This window comes from Mus musculus, chromosome 7 (genome assembly GCF_000001635.26).
Source record: "Mus musculus strain C57BL/6J chromosome 7, GRCm38.p6 C57BL/6J".
Classification (NCBI taxonomy): Eukaryota; Metazoa; Chordata; class Mammalia; order Rodentia; family Muridae; genus Mus; species Mus musculus.
The window spans coordinates 83,998,333-84,019,956 of record NC_000073.6 but is presented as its reverse complement, the minus strand read 5'-3'; the positions used below and the strand labels follow the sequence as shown (position 1 = coordinate 84,019,956).

The following is a 21,624-nucleotide window of genomic DNA, read 5'->3' as shown; positions in this document are numbered from 1 at the left end:
TACACACACTTTGGAGCTGTCTGTGATCCCTGGCATCCACCCGGAAATGTGGCCTGTATCTCCCACGGACAGGCTGCCTACTATACCAGGATCTGCCCAATGTGGCCCAGTTAGTTGTGGAGTGGATATGAACCAAGAATGCCTACTTTCACAGCATCTTGACTGTCTATTTCAGTTTTCAGAGCAAAGCTACACTCTTCTTTAGTCTCCAGTATTACTTTATGGGAATTGTCTAGAACAGCAGTACCAAAGCCACCATGTGACATATGTAGTATATATGTGCATAACTGGCTATGACTTAGCATGAACTCCTGATGACACATGCAGCAACCAAGATACATCTCTAAAGTGCACTGGGTGTGAGCAGTCTTGCACAATGGGCCAGATGCTGTTCTCTGATACTCTCAGCTGGAGAATGATTGCCCTCTGTGAATAGACTAGACTGAGCAAGGGCCTGCAGGAGCTTACTGGAACAGCTGCCTTGTTCAGTGTCTCTGTGGGGCTTTGGTTAAGTAGGCACAATCTATTTGCCCAAACTCAATACACACATTCTTCAGCTTTGTGTGCCTCATTCACATGGATGAATTTTGAACTCTAGTGTAAAATGTGTATATCAAACACATGAGAAAGGCAGTAATTTCTTCACTCTACTTGGAAATGCATCAAAGAGCTAAGGTTGATTTTTGAATGGATAGAAACATGGATAAATGAGTAGTTAGTTACATGAAAGATCAAACAGAGCATGGTGTTGCTGGTAGCAGGGAGTTGTGGATCAGTAAGGTTCACTGTAAAGTGCTTTAAAGTTGCCTGTGTATTTGAGCATTCTCACGGTGGAATTTTGTATTGATAAAGAAAGCAATTATGTGGAGCCCTGGTGTCTCCTGGTGGCCAATCAAGGATCCTGGGACTTGGAAGGAGCTTCTACAGGCAGGGATCTGTGTTTTGCATTTTCCAGTCACAGCTCATGATCTTAAGCAAGTGCTAAAGTATTAAAGTACATGTTTCCCCAATGAAGATAAGGCTGAGGCCCATGCGATTTCCAGCCATGCCTTGCCAAAACTCATTTTCTTCCTGAGAATGTGGGCGTTTGTTGCATAGCCCAGGGCTTCAGGTCACACCTGAGAGATGGGACGCAGGTAACACAGTAAGCCAGGCTCTGAGAGAATCAACTGGTTCTACAGTAGAGCTCTTGCCTGCTGGCTTCCTGTTGGTGTATTTGGAGTAGTAGGAAACCACAGTAGTTATTACAAATAAATAACCCAGTAAAGACAAGTCTCTCAGATCAAAGAAGGACTGTGGGTCCAGCCTGGACCCAAAGCAGGCATGCCCCTTGGCACCTACTGTGGCCAGGGGAGGAGGGTGTGGAGAAGGTCTATCTGCTGTGCAAACATTCCCTGTCTCAGCCCTTCCTGGGTTTGTGAGAGCATGAGAACAGCAGCCTGGAGGGAGGCTGACTCTCTGAACTGCTGCCAGGCCTGCTAGGCTAGGTCTGCCTCATGACCTTCCAGCCTGCCTGCCCAACCCAACACGGGCCAGCTGGAGCTTCTGGTTATATCCCAACTGGAAGAGCTCCTTTGTGGGTGATTGTCTGCCTCAGAACTCTCAGGGGATCCCTCTCTCATCACCCTCCTGAGGGACTGCTCTGACTAGCCTTTTGTCATATGTGTGGTGACCCTGGTAGCAGACATGATGTTGGGGGGAAAGGCAGGGAGCAGAGAGGTAACATGACAGCAGCCAAGACTCTTCCTGTGGCTCAAGAAGAGGTAGAAAGGTGTCTCTGGGTCCAGCAAATTGAAGTTTGCACACTTCAGTGTGCACAGCCACTGCTAGAAATTGTCAATCAGTGGCCTGGGCCAGGACCTCTCATTACTCAGAAGCTTGCAAGTAATGTGGAGGCTACTGGTTACAGAACCACATTCTGAGTAGCATTAAAGCTGGCTATGGTTCCTCCCTGCATGAGTTCACACATCCTAATCAAATCCATGACCATAAACTGTGTCGACTGAAGAAAGCAATAAAGAGACTGAGAGGTACTGAGGGCAGAGTGGGAAGGGGGTATCCACAAAAGCTCTCCAAGAACAGGAGTGTGCACTGAGCCCCCAGGCTGGGGGTGTGGGGAGGGAGAAGGATATTAGATAGTGGGGAAAGCACAGGAAAAGATCTCAGGGGAGCACTGTCTTGGCATCTCCAAAGAAATATCCAACAGGCCAATATAGCTGGAGTGTGTGTGTGAGGAGAGTGGAGAGCAGCCATCAGAAGATCTGATGTAAAATGCCATGATTGTCCCTGGCAGGGCTGTGGAGGTTGTAAAGAGGTGAGAGTTGGGAGTAGGAGGTTAAATAGATGGTGTGAAAAATGTCTCCTCTCCTTCCCTTCCCTTCCCTTCCCTTCCCTTCCCTTCCCTTCCCTTCCCTTCCCTTCCCTTCCCTTCCCTTCCCTTCCCTTCCCTTCCCTTCTCTCCCCTTCTTTCCCCTTCTCTCCCCTTCTCTCCCCTTCTCTCCCCTCCCCTCCCCTCCCCTCCCCTCCCCTTCCTCCCCTTCCCTTCCCTTTTCTTTTCCTTTCCTTTCTTTTCTTTTCTTTTCTTTTCTTTTCTTTTCTTTTCTTTTCTTTTCTTTTCTTTTCTTTTCTTCTTCCCCTTTCTCCTATGGTGTTGACAGTTAAACCTAGGGCCTTCCTTGCATGCTGGGTAAATGCTCTACCACTGAGCAATAGCCCCAACCTTTTAAAATTCAATTTCATTTGGGACAAGGTCTCTAACTTATCTAGGCTGGCTTCAGACTTGCAGGTCCACAGGTCAGGTCCTACCTACTGTGGTGACAACACTGTTTTCTTTCTTTCTGGGGTGGCCCACATTTCTTGGGGACAGGCATGCTGCTGCAGTGTGGAAAAGGAAGTCTTTGGTCCCTGTTTTATGAGATCAAAGAGACCTGGAAGAACTTTCATCTTGCTTTCCCTTCTGGCTCCTTACTAGTTGGGACCGTTTCCATAGTGAATGTCAGAAACACAACTCAGATTGGCTTAAATAAAATAGAAACTTCATTGCCACGTGTAATTGAAAACCCCAAGGATGCTATTAGTTTCAAGAATAGTTGGATCTAGATGTTCAAGGCTTGTTCTTTTTCACCCCTAGGCTCTCTGCTCCCCTGTGCACACTTCACTTTCATGGTGTAGAGGCTGGCACTTGTCAGCCACTGCAGGATGAGAACCTATATCCCCAATAACTCCAGCCAATGCCCCCTCTCTTTATTGGGTCATTTGGCAATCTCTGAATAAGCCTAGCCAATAGATCCACTCACTTTTTCCCTCAGGAGCGCATGTGGCTGGCTTAGCCCCGCTCAAACCCATAAGAAGAATCAAGAGACAGGCAAGCCAAGCCCCCAGCATACTCTGGGAGCGCAGAAAGCCTGTGGCATGGTGGTGCTGTTTTTCTGCTTCCTCTTGATCATGCTCCTTCCTGCCCAGATCCATTACCTCCTTCACACTAAACACAGCATGTCCTTCCATCAGCCTCTGAGGCTTCACATTAATCGTCGTCATTCCAAACGGTGCCTGGACCCTCGTCTGATAAAATCCTCAGGCCATCCTCGCATACTCGTCCATCCCCTGAGTGTGTATGTGTGTCTGTCTGCTAGCCAACCTCCTCCGGGCAGCATTCTAATTGATTTGCTTGTTGGTTGATTGGTTTGTTTATGTTTTTGGAGACAGGCTATTTAGCCCCCGTTGGCCTTAAACTTGTAGTAATCCTAATTCAGGCTGCCGAATGCTGGAACTGCATGTGGTGAGCCTGCTGTGATTAGCTACTCTGTAATGTGAAGGATGCCCAGTTCACAGTATAGGTATCCAAATTCTATCACGAGCCCTTTCTGTGTTTAATAGGCGTCAACCCTGTGACGGCTGTATTGCACACAGCTCACGACAGTGCCGGGACTGAACTGAATTGCAGGACACCAGTTAGTGTGTACAGAGACCTGGAGACTTGTCTGGTGTAAAGCCCCCTGGCATATTCGGTAGCTAAGGGGAAATGCTTTTCCTTTATTTTGGTAGAAAAGAAAACACTCTTCCTTTTCACTGTGCCTCTGAGAGAGCTCCGCCTATGCCAATCATCCAAGGGTCTGGCAGGGCCACAAAAGCCTGAGGCTGGGCCGTGCCCAGGAACCAGATCTCTGAGACGTGAGAAAGAGACTGTAAGCTTGTCAGGTCTACACTGTGACCGCTCCCACCACACACATACACTCATACACATTCTTTATTGTTAAACAATCAAACACCCACTACACCTCATCTCCCCAGACCCCTCAGCTTATCTACCTTCCTCTCTGCCTGCCTTCTGAGCCCAAGGTGTGCTTACCTCACTCTGTTGCCATTCTCCTTCCTTTAGTTAGGGGCAGCTTTCGAATGATACTCTTCCCAGGCATGGTGGATCATGCATAAGCTCAGCATTTGGGAAACTGAGGCAGGAGGATTAACTGGAGTTTGGGGCCAACTTAAGATGAGAGTGAGTTCTAGGCTAGCCTGGGGTATAGAGTAAGACTATCTCGAACAAAACTAACTTAGTTATTAAGTAAATAAGTAAGTAAGTAAGTAAGACCTACTCTATACTTTACCATAGAAAAGTAGCTTGAATGCCAGGACAGGACTGTGCACAGAGCCTTTAGACACAGCTGACTTTCTCCAGCTGTCTCTCTGACAAAATTTCCCTTCCCACCTGTACTGTGTGGGCTGAAAAAACCACTTCCCTGGACCTACCACATTCCTGCTCTCTCCAGCATCTAGATTCAGTTTTTAGCAGGGCTCACTCAGATCTTGTGATATACTTACCATGTTTTTGGAGGCATTTTTCTAGCAGGAGAAATAGCAGTTATGGTCAGCATGGGAGCCATAGGTGGAGCATGGCCCAGCACAATGGCAAAGGCATAGAAGGAAAGCAGCAGCCAACAAGGGAAATGCCTTCCTAGATCAGAGAATGGATTGCACACTAGCCAAGTGGGTCTCTGCATCCGACAAAGATATCGTTTCTCTGACATGCCCAGTTTGAATCCTTATTTCCTTCCCTGCCCCTTGTCCTTTCCTGGTAGAGCTCCTAGGGGCTCACTACCCACCTCCTCGGTCCATGGTAGTGCTCCTTTTGCTATCAGCTCAGCCCCACTTGTAGCTCCCCTCAGACACTCTGCTCCACCTGTGTACGCCCGGACACTTTCAGCTCTAATCTCTCTCTCTCTCTCTCTCTCTCTCTCTCTCTCTCTTAGGTCTGCCAACATGTCACCTTGTCAGACAGCTCTTTCCTTACCACCCCTTTCTTCTGCTCTCCCCACCCCACCCTGCCAGCTCCCAATACCAGCAGATACTCACATCTGCTTGTTTGGCTTTTCTGCCTTCTCCACCCAACCCCAGATAGACTGTAAGTCTTCACATGATGCAGGGCAGAGTGTTTCCTGACAAATCCAGTGATGACCTGCCCAATAGGCATCATTGTGTATGAGTGTGTGTGTGTGTGTGTGTGTGTGTGTGTGTGTGTGTGTATATATATATATATATATATATATATATATATATATATATGATCCTGAAGTTCCCAGAATGCTTTCATTCCTGTCCCAGCAGTACTCCCTCCCCGTCCTGCCACTATGTCTCATAAAGCACACACTAGCCAACTTCCAGCTGCTCTCATCTTCCCATCTGCCAGTGGCTTGCATGCTTTCAGGAACAAGCTGTTAACTTTACATTGAAGGTACTTTATAAGCTGTACCTGCATCCTACACTGATCTGCTCAGCCTTGGCATGCTCACTTTCATGTACATCCTAATCTCTTTGTGGAACTATGAGCCCCCCTCCACTTACCCCACACATACCCTAGAGAGGAGCAGCATGGATCTCCAGCCTGATGGGACACCTGATGGAGATGGGGCACTTGGCAGAAATCTTTCTTGAGCCTCAGAAACAAGTGAGCATGCACGGGGAACTCTCAAGCCAGAAGGAACACCCAGTCAATTGCTGATGCTAGGATTTTCACTTAAAACTACGGCTGATGAAGTGTTTCCCATTGCCGTCACTTTCTGAGCCAGGGAAGACATGAGGCCAGCGACTCTGATTCTGTCCCACAGGAACTCTCCATGTTCTGGGATCCAGCCAGATGCTCATGGTCTGGTGTGTCCTGGCCACAATGAGTTAGCCCAGTCTGCCAGGAACAAAAGCCTTCAGCAGATAAAGGCTTAGGAAACTACAGTTGAGGTCTAGGGCAACTTGCCTTTGAATCCAATTGACAGGCTCCTGTCTGCAAATTCCTACTGGAATCAGCACACTTGTAAGGAGGCCAAGGAACCTGGGCTGGGTAGTACAGCTTCAATGTTCTTTCCAGATAAAGATCATTTTTCTAAACCCATCTGATGGGCAGAGAAGACTATGCTCCTATGTAGGGAAGGACAAGAGGCTCCTGAGAGATGCATGTCACAGTGGGAAAAGGTGTCTGTCATGTGCCATGAAGACAAAATGCTGGAGCTGGAGGGACAGTGGGGAGGGGCCTTAGGATAGAGGGCACAGCTACCCATACAGTACATGCTATTTAGACCTCCGTGTGCTGAGAAAAACATTCTTTGAGCTCTTCAATGCCTTAGTGGGATGTAAACTCAGCTCAAGTTCCATTTCTATCCAAGTGAGATACAAACCACTTTCGTTGTGAGATAGGAGGCAGCCATGACCTCACCCCACCCCACCCAGGGATGTCCCCAGCACTGGGCATGGAGCAGCAGCAGCAGGGCCAGAAGCTGAAACTGAGTTGGCAGGGGTGAAGCTAGAGTTCCATGAAGCTCAGATGGAAGACACAGTGCGAAGTCCCAGGGCATTTGCAGCTAGAGCTGGGAACAGGCTGTGTGCAGGCACCACGGAGTAGCTCAGCCATACCTGAAAGAAAAAAGATACTTGCTACCTGGGCAAGTGAGTCTTAGGGGTGTGTCAGGCTTCTAATATCAGGGTAATTAAATGAGGGGACATTGAGATACTCTGTTAACTTTTATAGCATACAATGGTCGCTCTGGAGAATACTGGAGGTGCTGAAAGAGTCCAAGACCCTTCTCTGGGCTACTAGCCCAGGTCACCCCCAAATGAGCTACAGGCAGGCTGACCTTAAACTTGACAACTGTATCTACCAGTCAAGACTTCCTCTCTTGCTTCATGATGTGTGGGGGTCAAACCCAACTTGACATTATTTTCCTCAGATGAAAGTAAGGCTTAGATGGCAGACAGAAAACCAAAGGAGAAGAAGTAGTACTTTCACTTAAATGGATCCAGTTTCAACATCAAAAAATATACTCACCTGTTTTATGGAAAGCACAGAACAGAGTCCAGAGTTACAGAGTGACTAAGTGGATAACTCATTTGTTCATTCAGTGAAGAGCTGGCAAACCTTCTGGTGACTGTCCAGTGCTGGCTAGGCCCTCACTGTATGTCAATACTTGAGCTGATGTCTTCCATTAAAGAACTTGGTTTGCAGCATCTGGGCACTCAGGCAACTGTGCCCTAAAGTGGAAGGGACAATAACCTCACAGATTAATGAAATACTTTTTTTTTTTTTTTGGTTTTTCGAGACAGGGTTTCTCTGTGTAGCCCTGGCTGTCCTGGAACTCACTCTGTAGACCAGGCTGGCCTCGAACTCAGAGATCCGCCTGCCTCTGCCTCCTGAGTGCTGGGATTAAAGGTGTGCACCACCACGCCCGGCTGATATACTTTTTAAAAAATATTTAAGCAGGGCCTAGGGAGTTAGCTTAGTCAATACAGTTCTCACCACACAAACATGAGGATCTGAGTTCAAGCACCCACATAAAAAGCCAGTGTGGCAGTGGGTGCTTAAAATCCCAGCACCAGAGAAGCAGAGACCAGTGTTCCCTGGAGCTTGCTGGACAATCAGCTTTCCCTAACTAGTGAGGCCCAGGTCACACTGAGAGACCCTGTCTTTAAAAAAAAAAAAAAAACAAGATGTTTCCTAAGAAACAACACTTGAGGTCAAACCTCTGACCTCCTCACATAAGAGCACACATATATACCCACATAGAGATGAACACACACACACACACACACACACACACACACACACACACACATGTTCATTCAGTAACCTGTGGATGCAAAGGAAGAAGCAGAGATGGAGACTTTAAAGGCAGGGAGAACTCAGGGAGGTAGAAACTGAATATTCAACTGTAAATTACAAAATGTGTGGAGTGGCACCTTGGTTGACAGTGGTGAAGTGGGGGAACATGTTTTTATCTTTTTTGACATTTATGTGTTTTATTGTATAGCTATTTAGTGTAAGTTTGGCATTCAATAGTTCATTAGTTATGGCTAATTTATTCACTTAGAGAGATATTTATTTATCAATTGAGCTCAGTACTTACTTTTTATTAATTATTTCATTCATTTATTTATATCCCAAGTGTTGCCCACCCTCCTGGTCCCACCTTCCAGACTTCTTCACCCCATCCTCCCTCCCCTAATACTCTGAAAGGGCGCTTCCCCTTCACCACAGGACATACCCCCTTCCCTGGGGCATTGAGTCTCTACAGGATTAGGCCTGTACATCCTCTCCCACTGAGGTCAGACAGGGCAGTCCTTTGCTGGGCCTTGGACCAGCTCCTGTATGCTCTTTGGTTGGTGGCTTAGTCTCTGGGAGCCCCCAGGGGTCCAGAGTTAAATGACACTGTTGGTCTTGTGGGATAACATTTAAATCAAGGAGGCAAGTCATAGACTGTGAGGGAGACCTGTGGGCATCAAGGGGACAAGGTAGGCTGGGGTGTAATGAATTGTTCTCTGGCTGCCATGTGTGTCTCTATTCTCTTTCTCAAGCACGTCTTCATTCCTGGGCCCAAAACAGTGGCCCTGTAATGCTGAGTTGGGTGGACAGGGTCATCTTCTTCCTAGATTTTCATCTCTCTTCTCTTTTTTTGGGAGTTGGTTTTTGCTCAAATTCAGGGTGCAACCAAGTTTCCCTGCTCCATGATAAAATAATCTGAGCAAAATAAAAATGTAATTAAAGAGTGTAAATAATCAAAGAAGTGTTCCTCTCTGGCACCCTATCCACAGCCTCTGAGGTAAAAGTCCAGCTCCCAGCTTCCCTGTACTCTCTCCATTAAGTAGGCTGGCTACATCAGGGATCAGGACCCCAAATGGAGTGGTACACTCACCACACTGCGTTATCCAGGTAGACCCATTGCTTGCAGCCCAGTGTGTGGATCCCCTTAGGTCATGTTTATGTTTTCTCCTCATAATGCAAACATACTGCCCTATGTTGCAGTTTCCTGCTGGCAGTTCTGGTGACAAGCTTTGAGAAAGCACTTCTAGTTACATGCCGCCAGCCCATTACTAAAAGACCACCACCCCTATTTAATAACCCAAGCTGCCTGTTGACTAAGTCAGGCATCAAGCACAAGCCAGATATGGATGATGGTGACATGCCAACACCTGAGGAGGGTCACCCTAGACCCCCACTGTGCCACACGCACACTTTAGGGGGATTATCTCGCTGTCCCCAACAGCTCTGTACCTCTCCATTTTGAAGCTGAGCGAACTGTTACAGGACTTGCTAAATTCACACTCAAGTGGCCCATCAGAGGCCCCTATTGCAATGCATCAGGAATTGTCAGCATTTAGCCAATACCACAACATACATTCACAAAGCTGACACTTAACTGCTGGTTGACAAGTGTCCCTTTTGGACTGAATTAATACTCTGGATACATCACCATCACTTGGAGACTTTGTTAGAGAAGGTTGTGTAACCCTTAACAGGACAGTTTCTGATAAGATGGTCAGTAGGCCTGAAACTATGCTCTAATCGCTATTGTCCATTCTGGCCCAGATCACACCCTGAGCCACCTTAGCTCTAAAAAGACTCATCACTTCAGTGTGCATCGTCTGAGCCACTGAGCACCGAGGCTGGCAACCAGAGCTGAGAATAAGCAGATTGTTCAGGTCCAATGCTCACGGTAGAAGCCCCACCACACACTTCGCTTGCTTCATGTTGCTAAGAAACTAAATTTGGGGCTTGGGAAATAATTCAGTCAGTAAAGTCCTTTTCATGTAAGCATGAAGACCTGAGCTCAGTTCTCAGAAAAAGTTGGAAATAGTAACATATAGCTATAATTCTAGTGCTGGGGAGGCAGAGACAGGGGCATCCCTGGGACGCATTGGCTAACCAGCCTAGCCTAATCAGCAAACGCTAGGCCAGTGAGAGACCTTGTCTCAGAAAGCAGAGTGGGTCATGCTTGAGGACTGACACCCGAGGTTGTGCTCTAGCCTTAACACGTGTGCAACGTGTGCATGCATTTAGACACAACAGAGGGGTAGAGAGATACAGATAGGCACACACAGAGACAGACATACAGAAGGAAAGAGAGGGAGAAACTGAGGGTTATTTTTTTTTAACTTCACTTTAAGTTGACATAGCCATATGTAATAAGTAGCTGCTGAATTAGACAGTGAAGCTCTAAACAACAAAAAGGAAAGAGAGTTGTCCCTTGCAGGGTAAACATGTAAGCACCTATGTTGAGGTAAGCATCTTCTCTTACTGCAAAGTATCTGGTTTGCTGGAGAGCTGTACCCATCATTTCAATTTCTGGGCCTTCTGTTTAAAGTGATGTGATTGAGGGGCCCCTGAAGACAGAAGTCTGTCTTACTTCTTCCCACACCAGTGTAGTGCTCATGGGACACCAAGTATGGAGGGGAGCAGGGTACCAGGGCTGCCCTTTCCCAGCTGTGTTGTCACAGCTCACTGCTGATGATGGCGTGATAGGGATGCGAGGAGCTGATGGTGCAGAGGACTGTGCAGGGATCTTCATGCTGTGCTTAGGTATGGAATAAATCTGTGATGAGGATTCCAGCCATTTCGCATGCCCTGCAGCACCCAGGCATGGCTCCTACAGGTGGCTCCATGGGAATTTCCCAGATCAAAGGAAGTTCCTCTGGGCAAGGGAATGAAGATGGAGATGATGGGTGACTCCTATCTGAGCCTCTGCAGGGCCCCCAGGACATGTGTTTACAATCCAAACTGTGACTTGGGGGGAAACCAATGGGACAAGGCATGTACCCAGTTCTCCCAGTTCCTCCTTCTTCCCAAACAAACTGGATGGCAAGGAAGTGTCTTGTAACTTTGGTCCAAACATTCTCTGATAGATACTGAATCAAGCTTTCCTTTACCTGAGTCTTCTCAATGCAAGCAACTCCCTTCTATTCCGTGGATCTCAGTTTGTAGATTGAAAAGTAGTAAACTAGATCCTTGCTACCAACAGTCGACTACCCAGCCATATTGGCCCCACTTGAAAGCATGTTAGAAAGCCACAATCAAAGCTGCATATAGTGATACATGTCTGTCATCCCGGAACTTGGGAGGCTAAGGCAGAATCATGACTTTGAGACCAGACTGAACTATATAGACCTTGTTTTCCCACCACCTCCAAACAAATCAAAACAAAAACAAACAAACAAACAAACATCCAACAACAAAACCTAAAAAATAAACAAATGAGCTGGGCGTGATAGCATACATTTGTTCCAACATTGGGGAGGTAGAGACCGATGGGCCTGAAACTCTGTCATCTTCTGATACACAGAGAATTTGAGGCCGACCTGGCATGCATGAGACCCATCTTTTAAAACAACAACCCACAAAACAAGCAAAAGCATAAAAAGAAATGTAAAACCACTTTTCTTAGACCTGCCAGGTGAGAGTCTGCTCATAGAAGTGTTTCCCTGGTAACAGGTACCCAAAGGAAAGAGCAGCTGGTAGAGGCGTCTGTGGGCTGGAGAAGATGCAGAGTGTTTCATCTTAGGAAGCCAGTGGGCTTGGCTTGGGAGAGCTGCTGGGGCTCCAGTCTTTGCAGCAGTGAGGCAGGTCTCAGTAGGTACATAGTGATGGGAGTGGCTCGCGCCAGTTTCACGGAGTAGCCCAAGGAATGCTCAGCATCAGAGGCAAAGGGTCCTCTTAGTGTGCCTATCTGAGGGACAGGCTAGACTCTGTGATTCTAGGGCCTTTTGCACAGATGTCTTACATATATCATCAAAGTAGGTTATGCTAACGGGCACCCTGAAAAGGGCAAAGGGGCTCAGGACTATGGGGGCTTCCTAGGGACTCACCTTCCTGTTTACTCATTATTCAGAGCAGGACTCACTCTGTCTACTCTCCTGCCTCCGTCTCCTTTAGAGTGCTGCTTCCAGATCAGGTGGCCGGAGAGATACATGTCCCTGTCAGGAGAAAGCTAGGCCTGGGTACAGATCAGTGGGTTATGGTAGAGATAAAATTGGTGTGCCAGTTTTACAGGGTGAGATGCTACTCAGACCCAGGGGGGTTAAAATCCTGATGGAGCTGCCTTCCAGCTTTGTCTCAGCCCTGTGTGTGAGAATGTGCCTTTTAATGAGCACTCTTGGGAACTTATGGATATGCTGAGGTGTGAAGCATACTTACTGGACAATGTCTTGTGTCTGAGATCCTAGGGTTAAATTGCACACAACTAACTGTAAGGAACTGGAGCCATAGCCTTGGAGGAGAGAGCTGACTTTGAAACTTACCACCTCTTAACTGTGTGATACTAAGCCACACTAAGTTTTTTGCCTCCATTTCCTCACGTGTCACTAGACACTTTGCACAGAGGGTGGCTGTGAGAGACCACAGTGGTGACTACGGGAAGGAACCAGGCAGTGGTCGTGCCTAGCAGGAGCCACATTTGTGCCTATTCTGATTGTCATAGATGAGAAAACTCTGCTGCAGAAAGATTGTAACCATTTTTAAAAATCCGCAATTGCACGCTGGTGTACATGTTGGCTTTCTATTATGGTAACAAGCACCTGTGATAAATCAAGCAATGAAGCAAAGAGGTTTACTTAGGTCCTGGTTCATGATCAGTTGGCTCTATGATGTTGGACCCTGCGATGAAACAGCACATCGTGGTGAAAATATGTGGAGAGTAATAAAAGCTGCTGGGGGAGGGGGGCATGAGTGAGAAGGGAAGTCAAGATAATGTGCCTGACTACCTGTCTCATGCTTCTCATAGGACATTCAGGAGTCAGTTCTCTTCTTTCACCTTCTTGAGGCAGAGTCTCTCTTGTTTCTGCTCCAGGGCTCTGTCTTCCAGGCCAGTTGGCCTGCAGGCTTCCAAGTGATTGTCTTTCTACCTTCCTCATTGCTGCAGGTTTGTGTGGCAAGGACTTTTACCTGCTTAGCCATCTCACTGGCCTCATGAACTGGCCATGAACTCTATGATCTGATTGCCCCTCACAACTTAAGTTCAGATTGTGAAGAATATGGCTGCTCCCATTCTTACAAGAAAACTAAGGCCCTGCTGAGTGACCTCCTGAGCATCTCATAACTGACGGGAGCTACAACAGGAACCCAAGCCCAGAGTTTTAGATTCAAGTCTTTCAGGTTTTTCCTACTGGATGCTGAGTGTTCCTGGTATGAGCGTCTCCCAGTGTTCCTATGCTGTCATCAAACTCAGAGCTCATGGTCTTCATGTGGGGTATCTATTCTGATGCTCGTAATAGCCCTGCAGCTTGTTTCTATTTCATTTCATTTCATTTCATTTCATTTTTCTGATCTCAAATAATGAGAGAGCCCTATGGCTTGGACCTTAGGAAGGCTCTGGTGTTCACAGTCCTGATCACCTTGTTGTATTGTTCATCTGTTAACTCAGGCTTGCCTCAGGCTTGGCTGAGTAACAAGGAAGGAGATATAGCCACTGCGGTATCCCCCACAGAAATGTGTTCTGCTCACTCTGTGGGCCTGGGCTTCAGGGGACCCTTCTCTCTACTTATCTTTATTTCCTTGTGGAATCCCTACAGAAAATCTCACCTTCTGCAGCCTTTGATGCATTAGGAATTCCCATACCTGGGAGCTGGGAAGCCACAGGACACAAGTGTGCTCATGAGTACCATCATCACTGGAACACCACTGGATCCTCTTTAACACACTGTTTTCTCTACAGGTGACAACCCTGGGACTCCAGGACAGTCATGGAAGGATGAACAAAGCCTCTGTACCTGGCAGCCATGGACACTATGTTTCTATGTTGATCCATGCATCTCCAAGGCTGGTACAGCATCTAGATTGGAACACTGGACATCTGGAAACTCGGTTTGTTACTGTGAAGATGTTCAATGGCCTGTTATGCAGGTCTGCTGAGGAAACCTTACGACTCTCTCACATGCTGATGGGGTTTCCACACCCTTCAGGGACAGGCCAGCTGAGACCATCATCACCAATATCTTAGCAACCCTGTAGCCTGACCAGTGCAGACTCAGCTGACTACCCTCCAAGAAGTCCCTAGCATCATTCCCTGTGAGCTCTTCTGAGGCCTTCCACAGCTGAAACCTGCTTCCAGACTGTCTCACCAATGAAGAAACTGAATTTCAACCCTATTGCCAGAAGCTTCAGTGGCCAGCTGAAAGTGCTGTCCTTCTGGGTCGGCAGTTCCCAAGTGAAACTTGGACATCTGTAGGATCCACAGCAGCAGGGCCATCTCCAGGCCCTGGAAGCCACTCTGTGCTGGCAAGCTTGAAGTCTGTGTGCTCTGCAATGGGGCAATCCTGGGCATAGGGACTTCTCTACCTCCTGTGGCTCAGACGCGGGAGAGAACAGAGCCGAAGGTGTAATGTCAGGAAAGGGTAGTGGACATCATCACCCCCTTCTGTGGAAGCGTTCTTCCACCCATTCACAAGGGAGACATCCTCTGACACATGACCTCTTACACACGACTCTACATGAGAACTGTGAGGTCCTCACAAGTCCATCCTGGGGACTGTCCTGCTACCTCATACTGCCCCACCCCAGATTCCATCATAAAGTGAGGGTGCCAGTTGTCCAGGTCCGACTTCCCTGGAGCATGTAGCCCAGTGAGGTTATAAGGCCCATTGGCAGCTGGTAGCAGGCTGCCTTTTCTTTCTTTCTTTCTTCCTTTCTTTCTTTCTTTCTTTCTTTCTTTCTTTCTTTCTTTCTTTCTTTCTTTCTTTCTTCCTTCCTTCCTTCCTTCCTTCCTTCCTTCCTTTCTTTCTTTCTTTCTTTCTTTCTTTCTTTCTTTCTTTCTTTCTTTCTTTCTTTCTTTCTTTCTAAGCCAGCTGAGACCTGAGAAGGGTGCTGTGTCTTTCCCCTGAGGTCTAGATGCACCACTCACTACCATCCCTCTTCAAGCTCTGAAGCACTCCTCTCTGGGAGCCATGGGAAAGGTGGCCTCCCAGATATGAGAGACAAGTGCCTCTGTTGTTCTGATAGAGGCAATCTGGGTCGGGCAGTGTACTGGAAGAAGACACACAGGCATTGATTCTGAGTTGTTTCTTCCTCCCCAGCCCGCCTCCCAGCCCACCTGTGCAGAAGGTCTCCTCTTCCTGCCTCGGTTGGCTGAGCTGGCACAAAGAGCTTCACTGAGTCCAGGGTCAGGGGCATCAGATTAGCCACTGAACAGGCCTGAGAGGCGGAGCCTCTGTGAGCCACTTTCTGGGGATAATATCTGCTTGTTCTAGGCACAAACACAGGTCTGTTGGGAAGGACCTGGGGAGATGGCTCAGAAACTAGAGCGATCCTTCCAAAAGCTCATACGGAGTCTCTGGGCACAAAGACAAAGTCAAAAACAAAACAAAACAAAACAAAACAAAACAGCAAAAAACTGTGCTCTTAAAATTCCCATCTTGATGTAGATTCCTGTGTCACCTTCTACATGAGTAAAAAGTAAAATGAATGAGTCGAAAAATAAATCTTTTAAAAACACAAGTTTAGTGAGATAGAAATGAAATTGTCTCAATATAAGAATGAGTCCACCACCCAGAGTTATGTTTGCCCTAGATTTCATCCCATTTGTGTTGCTGTTCTCAGTGCTTGGTTCCTTCTATATGGCTCACGAGAGGTACTGGAGGTCCAGCCATCATATCTGCATCCCAGCCAGCAGAAAGGCAGAAGGAAGGAGGGGAGTCCTTTTTCCTTTCTCTTAAGGGCATTTGCTGGAAGTCTGCTTTATTAGTTGAACTTACTCCCAAGGCCACAAGGAGTCTGAAGAAAGTTCTGCCTATTCAAGGTGGCACCCATATAAAAATTAGGGGTTCTGTCACTGGGCAAAGAGAAGACAGGTGAGCAGCATACACTAACAACATCAAGTTCAAAACTTAGCAGATCTACTACATCCCCAATTAGGCAACAAGGTCCAGAGAAGTCCAGGAATCAGCAGAGAGCACACCAACAAGCCTGTAGCTTTGGATTCTCAGCTTCTGCTTGCTTTCTTCTGTTTCTTGGCTTAAGTAGAAAGGCTCCTTTGCAAAGGGAGAGAGCTTGAGGGCCACTCAGCTGAGAGCTATAGGACAGGGGCAGAATGGTGACCGAGTTTGCATGTCTGGCCCTGCCTGGCCCTGACTCATAGTAGGTGAGGAGCTACTCACAAGGTCTCTGCTCTGGGCCTGTGGGGTGTGCCTCTCCTGCCATGTCCCTGTCCCCTGCCTCAGTGTGGGTGAGTCTCTGTCTCGTGCTTACTGTGGGGCTGTGGAGCTGTGCTTCTGACCCTCTGCTTGTGTTTCAGGGAGGAAGCTGTTGGAATGAGAGCTTCTGGGAGGCACGATGTCTCCCTCAAGATTGTGCTGGCCACGGGCTGCCTCCTCCTGGCCAACTTCTCAGGGGCCTCATCTGCAGGTGAGATGCCACAAAAGCTGGACCTCCATTTCAGCCAGGCTGCTGGGGGAGGGCGCTCACAGGGAGTCTCTCAGGTAGGGTCCTCACTGAACACCTTGGATTCTGGCAAGCCTCATCCTGCCCCAAGTTTTCTTAGGAAATGACAGGCTGGCCTAGAATCGTTCCAGGTTGAAAACTCAGTGTCTGCCTGGATTCCATTGCAAGCGAACCTAGTTGGAAAGGTACTATCGTCTCCATGGAGCCGAGACTTCCCTCATAGAGCACCCATCTCTCAATTCTGGAAATTGGAAAGGGGAGACATTGTTGTAAGATATTTTGAATTTTTAAAGGAGACCAGAAATGTGAATTTTTATTAAAAACCTTGATTTTAAATGTTAGCTGCTAATACAAAATTTAGAATCTGTCTGAAAGAGAGTCAGGAAGTGGAGAGGGAGAATTCAGCCTAGACATGGCTTTCTACCTCTGGTCTACTCAGTTTCAGAGCATCCCTCCCTACAGTGTGCCATCAAGTCAGGATCTGGGCCCATAAAACCCCTTTCGGCCTCAATACCCTCAGCAAGGATTAGATTGTGTTTTTCTTTTTTGTTGTTTAGTTTGGTTTATATATTAAGATAGGACCTCACAAGGTAGCCCTGACTGGGCTTAAACTCACAGATCAGCCCGTCTCTGCCACTGGAGTTCTGGGGATCAAAGGTATGCACCACCACACCCAGCTGTTTTCTGTTTGAGACAGTGTCTCTTTCAGTATGATCCAGGCTAGCTTCAAACTTGCAATCTTCCCTAAGGTTATAGGCCTGTGTTACAGCCCAGCACCCTACTTAGATCTATCTTACTATCTCAGTATGGTCAACTTTGCTTTAAGTGGTTTACTTATTTTATCTTGTGAGGTTTCTATCTTTCCTTTTACCTCGTGGTACCAAGCAAGTGATCTTTATGTGAATTTTACATTAAGGTTAGAAGCACAGGACACTTCACCCAGGCTCCAGGAAGCAACCACTGAATAACTGGAACCTTTGGCAGACACTAGAGGTACAGAGTACCAGTCTTAGAAACTGAGCAGGGGTTTGATAAGACCACCATGGATACCATTCATTGCTCATCATAAAATGCTATTATTACTCGAGTTTTATGCTCTTCCATGATAAAGGACCTCACATTGAATTACATTGTTTACCAGCCCACTGAGGGTAGGAAGCATTGTGTAGCATAGAATGCCTTCACTGTGATTTCATACAAAATCTCCTTAATTCTTGGGTGACATAGCAAGTAGGCAAAGTGTCAGTGTTTAGTGCAATGATTTATGACATTGCCTGAGTTCATTCATCTTCTCTTTCAATTAATAAACACAAATTGGGTATTGACTCCAGGCTAGGAACTGTATTTGGGTTTATTATTGGGGTGATTCAGCTTGGGGAGTATTCAGATACTTCCTGGGTGTTTCCTCCCACACCCCAGTTTGCATATAAACCCTTTGGAATGGAGGCTGTGCCTCTCCCTGATGCCCTTCAGTCTGTGCTCTTTGGGAGAGAAGTAGAAATTGCCTTTGTCATTCATGCTTTAAGTAGTCATTCCCTTATAGTCTGCTTCGCAGGCCCTCTGCCGTAGTCAAGGAAATCAGTGTGGTTGCCATGGTGATGTTTCAAAGATGGTACTGGAGATTTTCAGATGATTTACTGATTCATATGTATGAAAACCCACCTTCCACACTTCCACAAAGGAGGGCCCACCACATCCAGTAACAGAAGTACTGTCTTAGCCATAGGCTCAGAGTTTTTAGAGCGGGGCTCATGATCCTGATAGTGGACAAACCTGTAGTGTGAGGCCCACCATAGCCAAGCTGAGATGCGAAGTTGGCTGCAGAGTCATATGCCCAGACAGGGAAAGGACTCTGGGCTTGGCTTGGAAGTGAGACACACTAAGACCCGAAGCACTGTCCACTTAGTGGAACTGTTTCTTCCCAGGATGCACTCCGGGAGGCTACATTTGCTCTTCACACTCTGATAATCAGCTCCTTGAGACTGATTCCCACATCCAGGACCAGGTGAAAGGCTACTAGGAATTTGGGACTATCCTCTTTGGAGATAAGCTTAGGTGTGGAATTTAACACCCAGCTCTCAGAGCTGTTGCTTTGAGCACCAGCTTTGAGCATTCTATATCAAGGTGGGGAGCTGCCCAGCCTATGTAGAGGCTGGTAGCAGCTCTTCTCTTCAGCCAGCAGGGAAGTCTGCATCTGCTATGTTGTCATTACTTGAAACTTAGAATCTAAAATGGTGACTCATTGAAACCCCACAAATGTGGAGTTCTCATTGTAGTGACACTTAAAGTATGAATTCTCACCAACAGTGAGGCAAACAGAACCAAAGGTGTCTGCCGCACACATGGGAGAGAATGTGGGGGCTGGGCACCCACACAGTAAACTTGCGCTCAATAGAAGACTGAACAGTCTTTATCTGGTGCAGTTGAGTGTAGATAACAGCATGTCTCCCTCTAGGCTCTTCTTTAGATATCTAACTATGGCAATTATGGCTTTTTTTTGCATAACTGAAGAATGATCCAGTACCCCTTAGAGCTGCTATGCCTGCCATGACACTAACTGAATTGGAACTGGTTCTGGTCCCATGCTGTAGATGTGACTCCTGTGCCAACTTTACCTGTGGAATGTACTGATTCTAAGTCCCCTGCACTGTGACACTTGCTTCCACTCCTGATACCCCCCTTGGTCTCCCTACAGAACCCTTTCCCTTGTGGGCTCACCTAAGCCTCCCCTCCATCTCCCCACCTCCTCTGTGCTCCCTGTAAGTCTGATTTGTTCTTCACAATCTAATTGCTGAGAAAATGAAAATAGCCTCACATCAATTAGCCCCTTCTCCCTGCTTCTTTTTCTGGACCTTCACTTGCTTTCCACGGGGTGGTTCTCCCAGCTCCTGGGACATAGATGTCCCTTTTTGTATCTCTCAGGGCATAGATTTGGAGCAGATCCCAGGAAAACTTGTGAAAATCCAGGAGTCTCTCAATCCCACTAAACACTCTAGCCACATGCTTACTGGCCACGCTTGGCTATAGAATGCCTTGGGGGCATAAAGGGCAGGAAGCACAGCCTGACCTCAGAGCAGCAGCAGGTGGCTCCCTACCCTGGAGAGTCCACACAACCCACAAACCCACTCCTGGAGTGACAGCTCAGAACAAAAGAAATAACAGCAGCATAGCCATGAGGTGGTGGTAAACGCCATTAATCCCAGCAGTTGGGAGGCAGAAACAGGAGGATCTATGAGATCAAGGCCTGTCTGGTCTACAGAGTGAGTTCTAGGACAGCCAGGGCTACATAGAGAAACCCTGTCTCAAACAAAACACAACAAACAACTAGACAGGACAAGTGTAGAAACTGCCCCCAACTCAGTGGCCTTATACTCCACCAAAGCCAGTATCTCTTATAGTGATGGTACACATGTCACATGGTAGACGCCTGCAAAGGACATGTGTAGTGATAAGAGTTACCCTCAGAGGAGCCACCAGGCAGAAAGCTATTTAGGACATGCATGGAGGAGGTAAATACAAGACTTGCCTAGGCATATGGTTATTGTTGTCTCAAAAATAATACTAATACTATATAGTTGGTCTTGCTTAGAGGTCATTACCAATGGTGGGTCACATGTGTTGTAATCAGTGCTACTTATTTATCCAATTCATTTCTCTTTTTAAAATTTTTTTTATTAGGTATTTTCCTCGTTTACATTTTCAATGCTATCCCAATGGTCCCCCATATTCCAATTCATTTCTTACCATCATTCTCAGGTCTCTAAGGGAACAGAGTTAGAAAGGTATTGAATCAGAGGAGGAAGCAGGCTGTCCAGAGTCAGGTGACAAAATCATGAAAGGGATTTGGCCATATCTAGGGTACCTGCTTCTCAGATCAGAGCATCTCTCCGGTGTGTAAGAACTTGTTTTTAACCCTGGTAGAGAAGAAATATATGTCATGAAGTGTACTGCTCTCATCCTATCATTCTTTGCCTAGTGATAAGGTTGATCTGAGTGGTGACATGTTATTATCTTTGGCAGTGGCAACTGAGTGTCCTGATCAGAGTCCTGAGCTGCAGCCTTGGAGCCCTGGCCATAACAGAGACTATCAAGTACACATTGGCCATGGCAGGAAACTACTGCTCACCTCTTCTGCCACAGTCCACTCCATCACTATCTCAGGGGGAGGTAAGCCTTCCTGTCCCTTCCACCACCTTGAGTCCTGCAAATGGATCTATAGAGCCAGGAGCTGAGACAGGCAGAACAAATGCTCTGTGCTTTGGGTTCACGTCAGAAGAGCTGGAGATTGGAGATTGTCATCCACTCAGCACTGAGAAATGGCTTGTCGAAGCTCTAATCTTTAGGGGGAACAAGGATTTTGTTTAAAAGGACAGTTTCTATTGGTGCTCTGAAGGGACCTGTTATTCTTACATAAACATGCTTGGTGATTAAGCTCAGGACATGGGGTAATAGCAATGAACCAGATGACCATGGTGTATATCTTGTAAAGTAGATGATGGAGAAAAGACAATGGGCATAGAAGTGCTGAAAAGATGCCCTTTTGTCTGCCTAAGGGGATGGGGTACAGATAATCTTCTCTGGGCTCTCTGCTCTAACATTACCTAAGATTCTTGTCTCCTCAGACATCCCCTTTCCTCTCTCTTCAGGAAAGCTTGTCATTAAAGACCACCATGAGCACATTGTGCTGCGTACCCGGTACATCCTGATTGATGACGGTGGAGAGCTGCATGCTGGGAGTGCCCTTTGCCCTTTTGAGGGCAATTTCAGTATTGTGCTGTATGGAAGGTGGGATGACTTTGCTTGGTGGTTAAGCACTGCTGTTGGGTCTGATGGGAAGGAGGTTTTCCAAAGGAGAGGGAAGCCAGAAGTCTAGACTTCTATAAAGGAGAGGAACCCCACTGTGTCCTACTAGACCATAACCATGAATAAGATAGGCATGATGA

At 47.1% G+C, this 21,624-nt stretch overlaps 1 protein-coding gene and 1 long non-coding RNA gene across 17 annotated transcripts in view; one reads left to right on the top strand and one right to left on the bottom strand.

The window, feature by feature from the left end:
- The window catches only part of Cemip (cell migration inducing protein, hyaluronan binding), a 153,837-nt gene that overhangs the window by 66,737 nt on the left and 65,476 nt on the right, over positions 1-21,624 (top strand). For 3 of the 4 annotated variants that reach the window (XM_006508354.3, XM_006508353.3, XM_030243122.1), the window contains 4 exons: positions 13,962-14,840; positions 16,536-16,645; positions 20,702-20,848; positions 21,328-21,466. In XM_006508354.3, coding sequence (XP_006508417.1) covers positions 16,552-16,645; positions 20,702-20,848; positions 21,328-21,466 — 380 coding nt within the window. In that variant the 5' untranslated portion in view covers positions 13,962-14,840; positions 16,536-16,551. The remainder of the gene's footprint in view (positions 1-13,961; positions 14,841-16,535; positions 16,646-20,701; positions 20,849-21,327; positions 21,467-21,624) is intronic. The other variant, NM_030728.4, reaches the window with a different exon arrangement.
- Positions 1-21,624, bottom strand: part of Gm30440 — a 54,503-nt gene that overhangs the window by 4,779 nt on the left and 28,100 nt on the right. For 6 of the 13 annotated variants that reach the window (XR_378308.2, XR_378310.3, XR_378311.3 and 3 more), the window contains 2 exons: positions 7,310-7,512; positions 4,819-6,897 (listed from right to left, as the gene is read on the bottom strand). This is a non-coding gene — a long non-coding RNA (predicted gene, 30440). Of the gene's footprint in view, positions 1-4,604; positions 6,898-7,309; positions 7,513-21,624 lie in introns of all 13 variants that reach the window. The other 7 variants (XR_378315.3, XR_378319.3, XR_378314.3 and 4 more) reach the window with 5 other exon arrangements.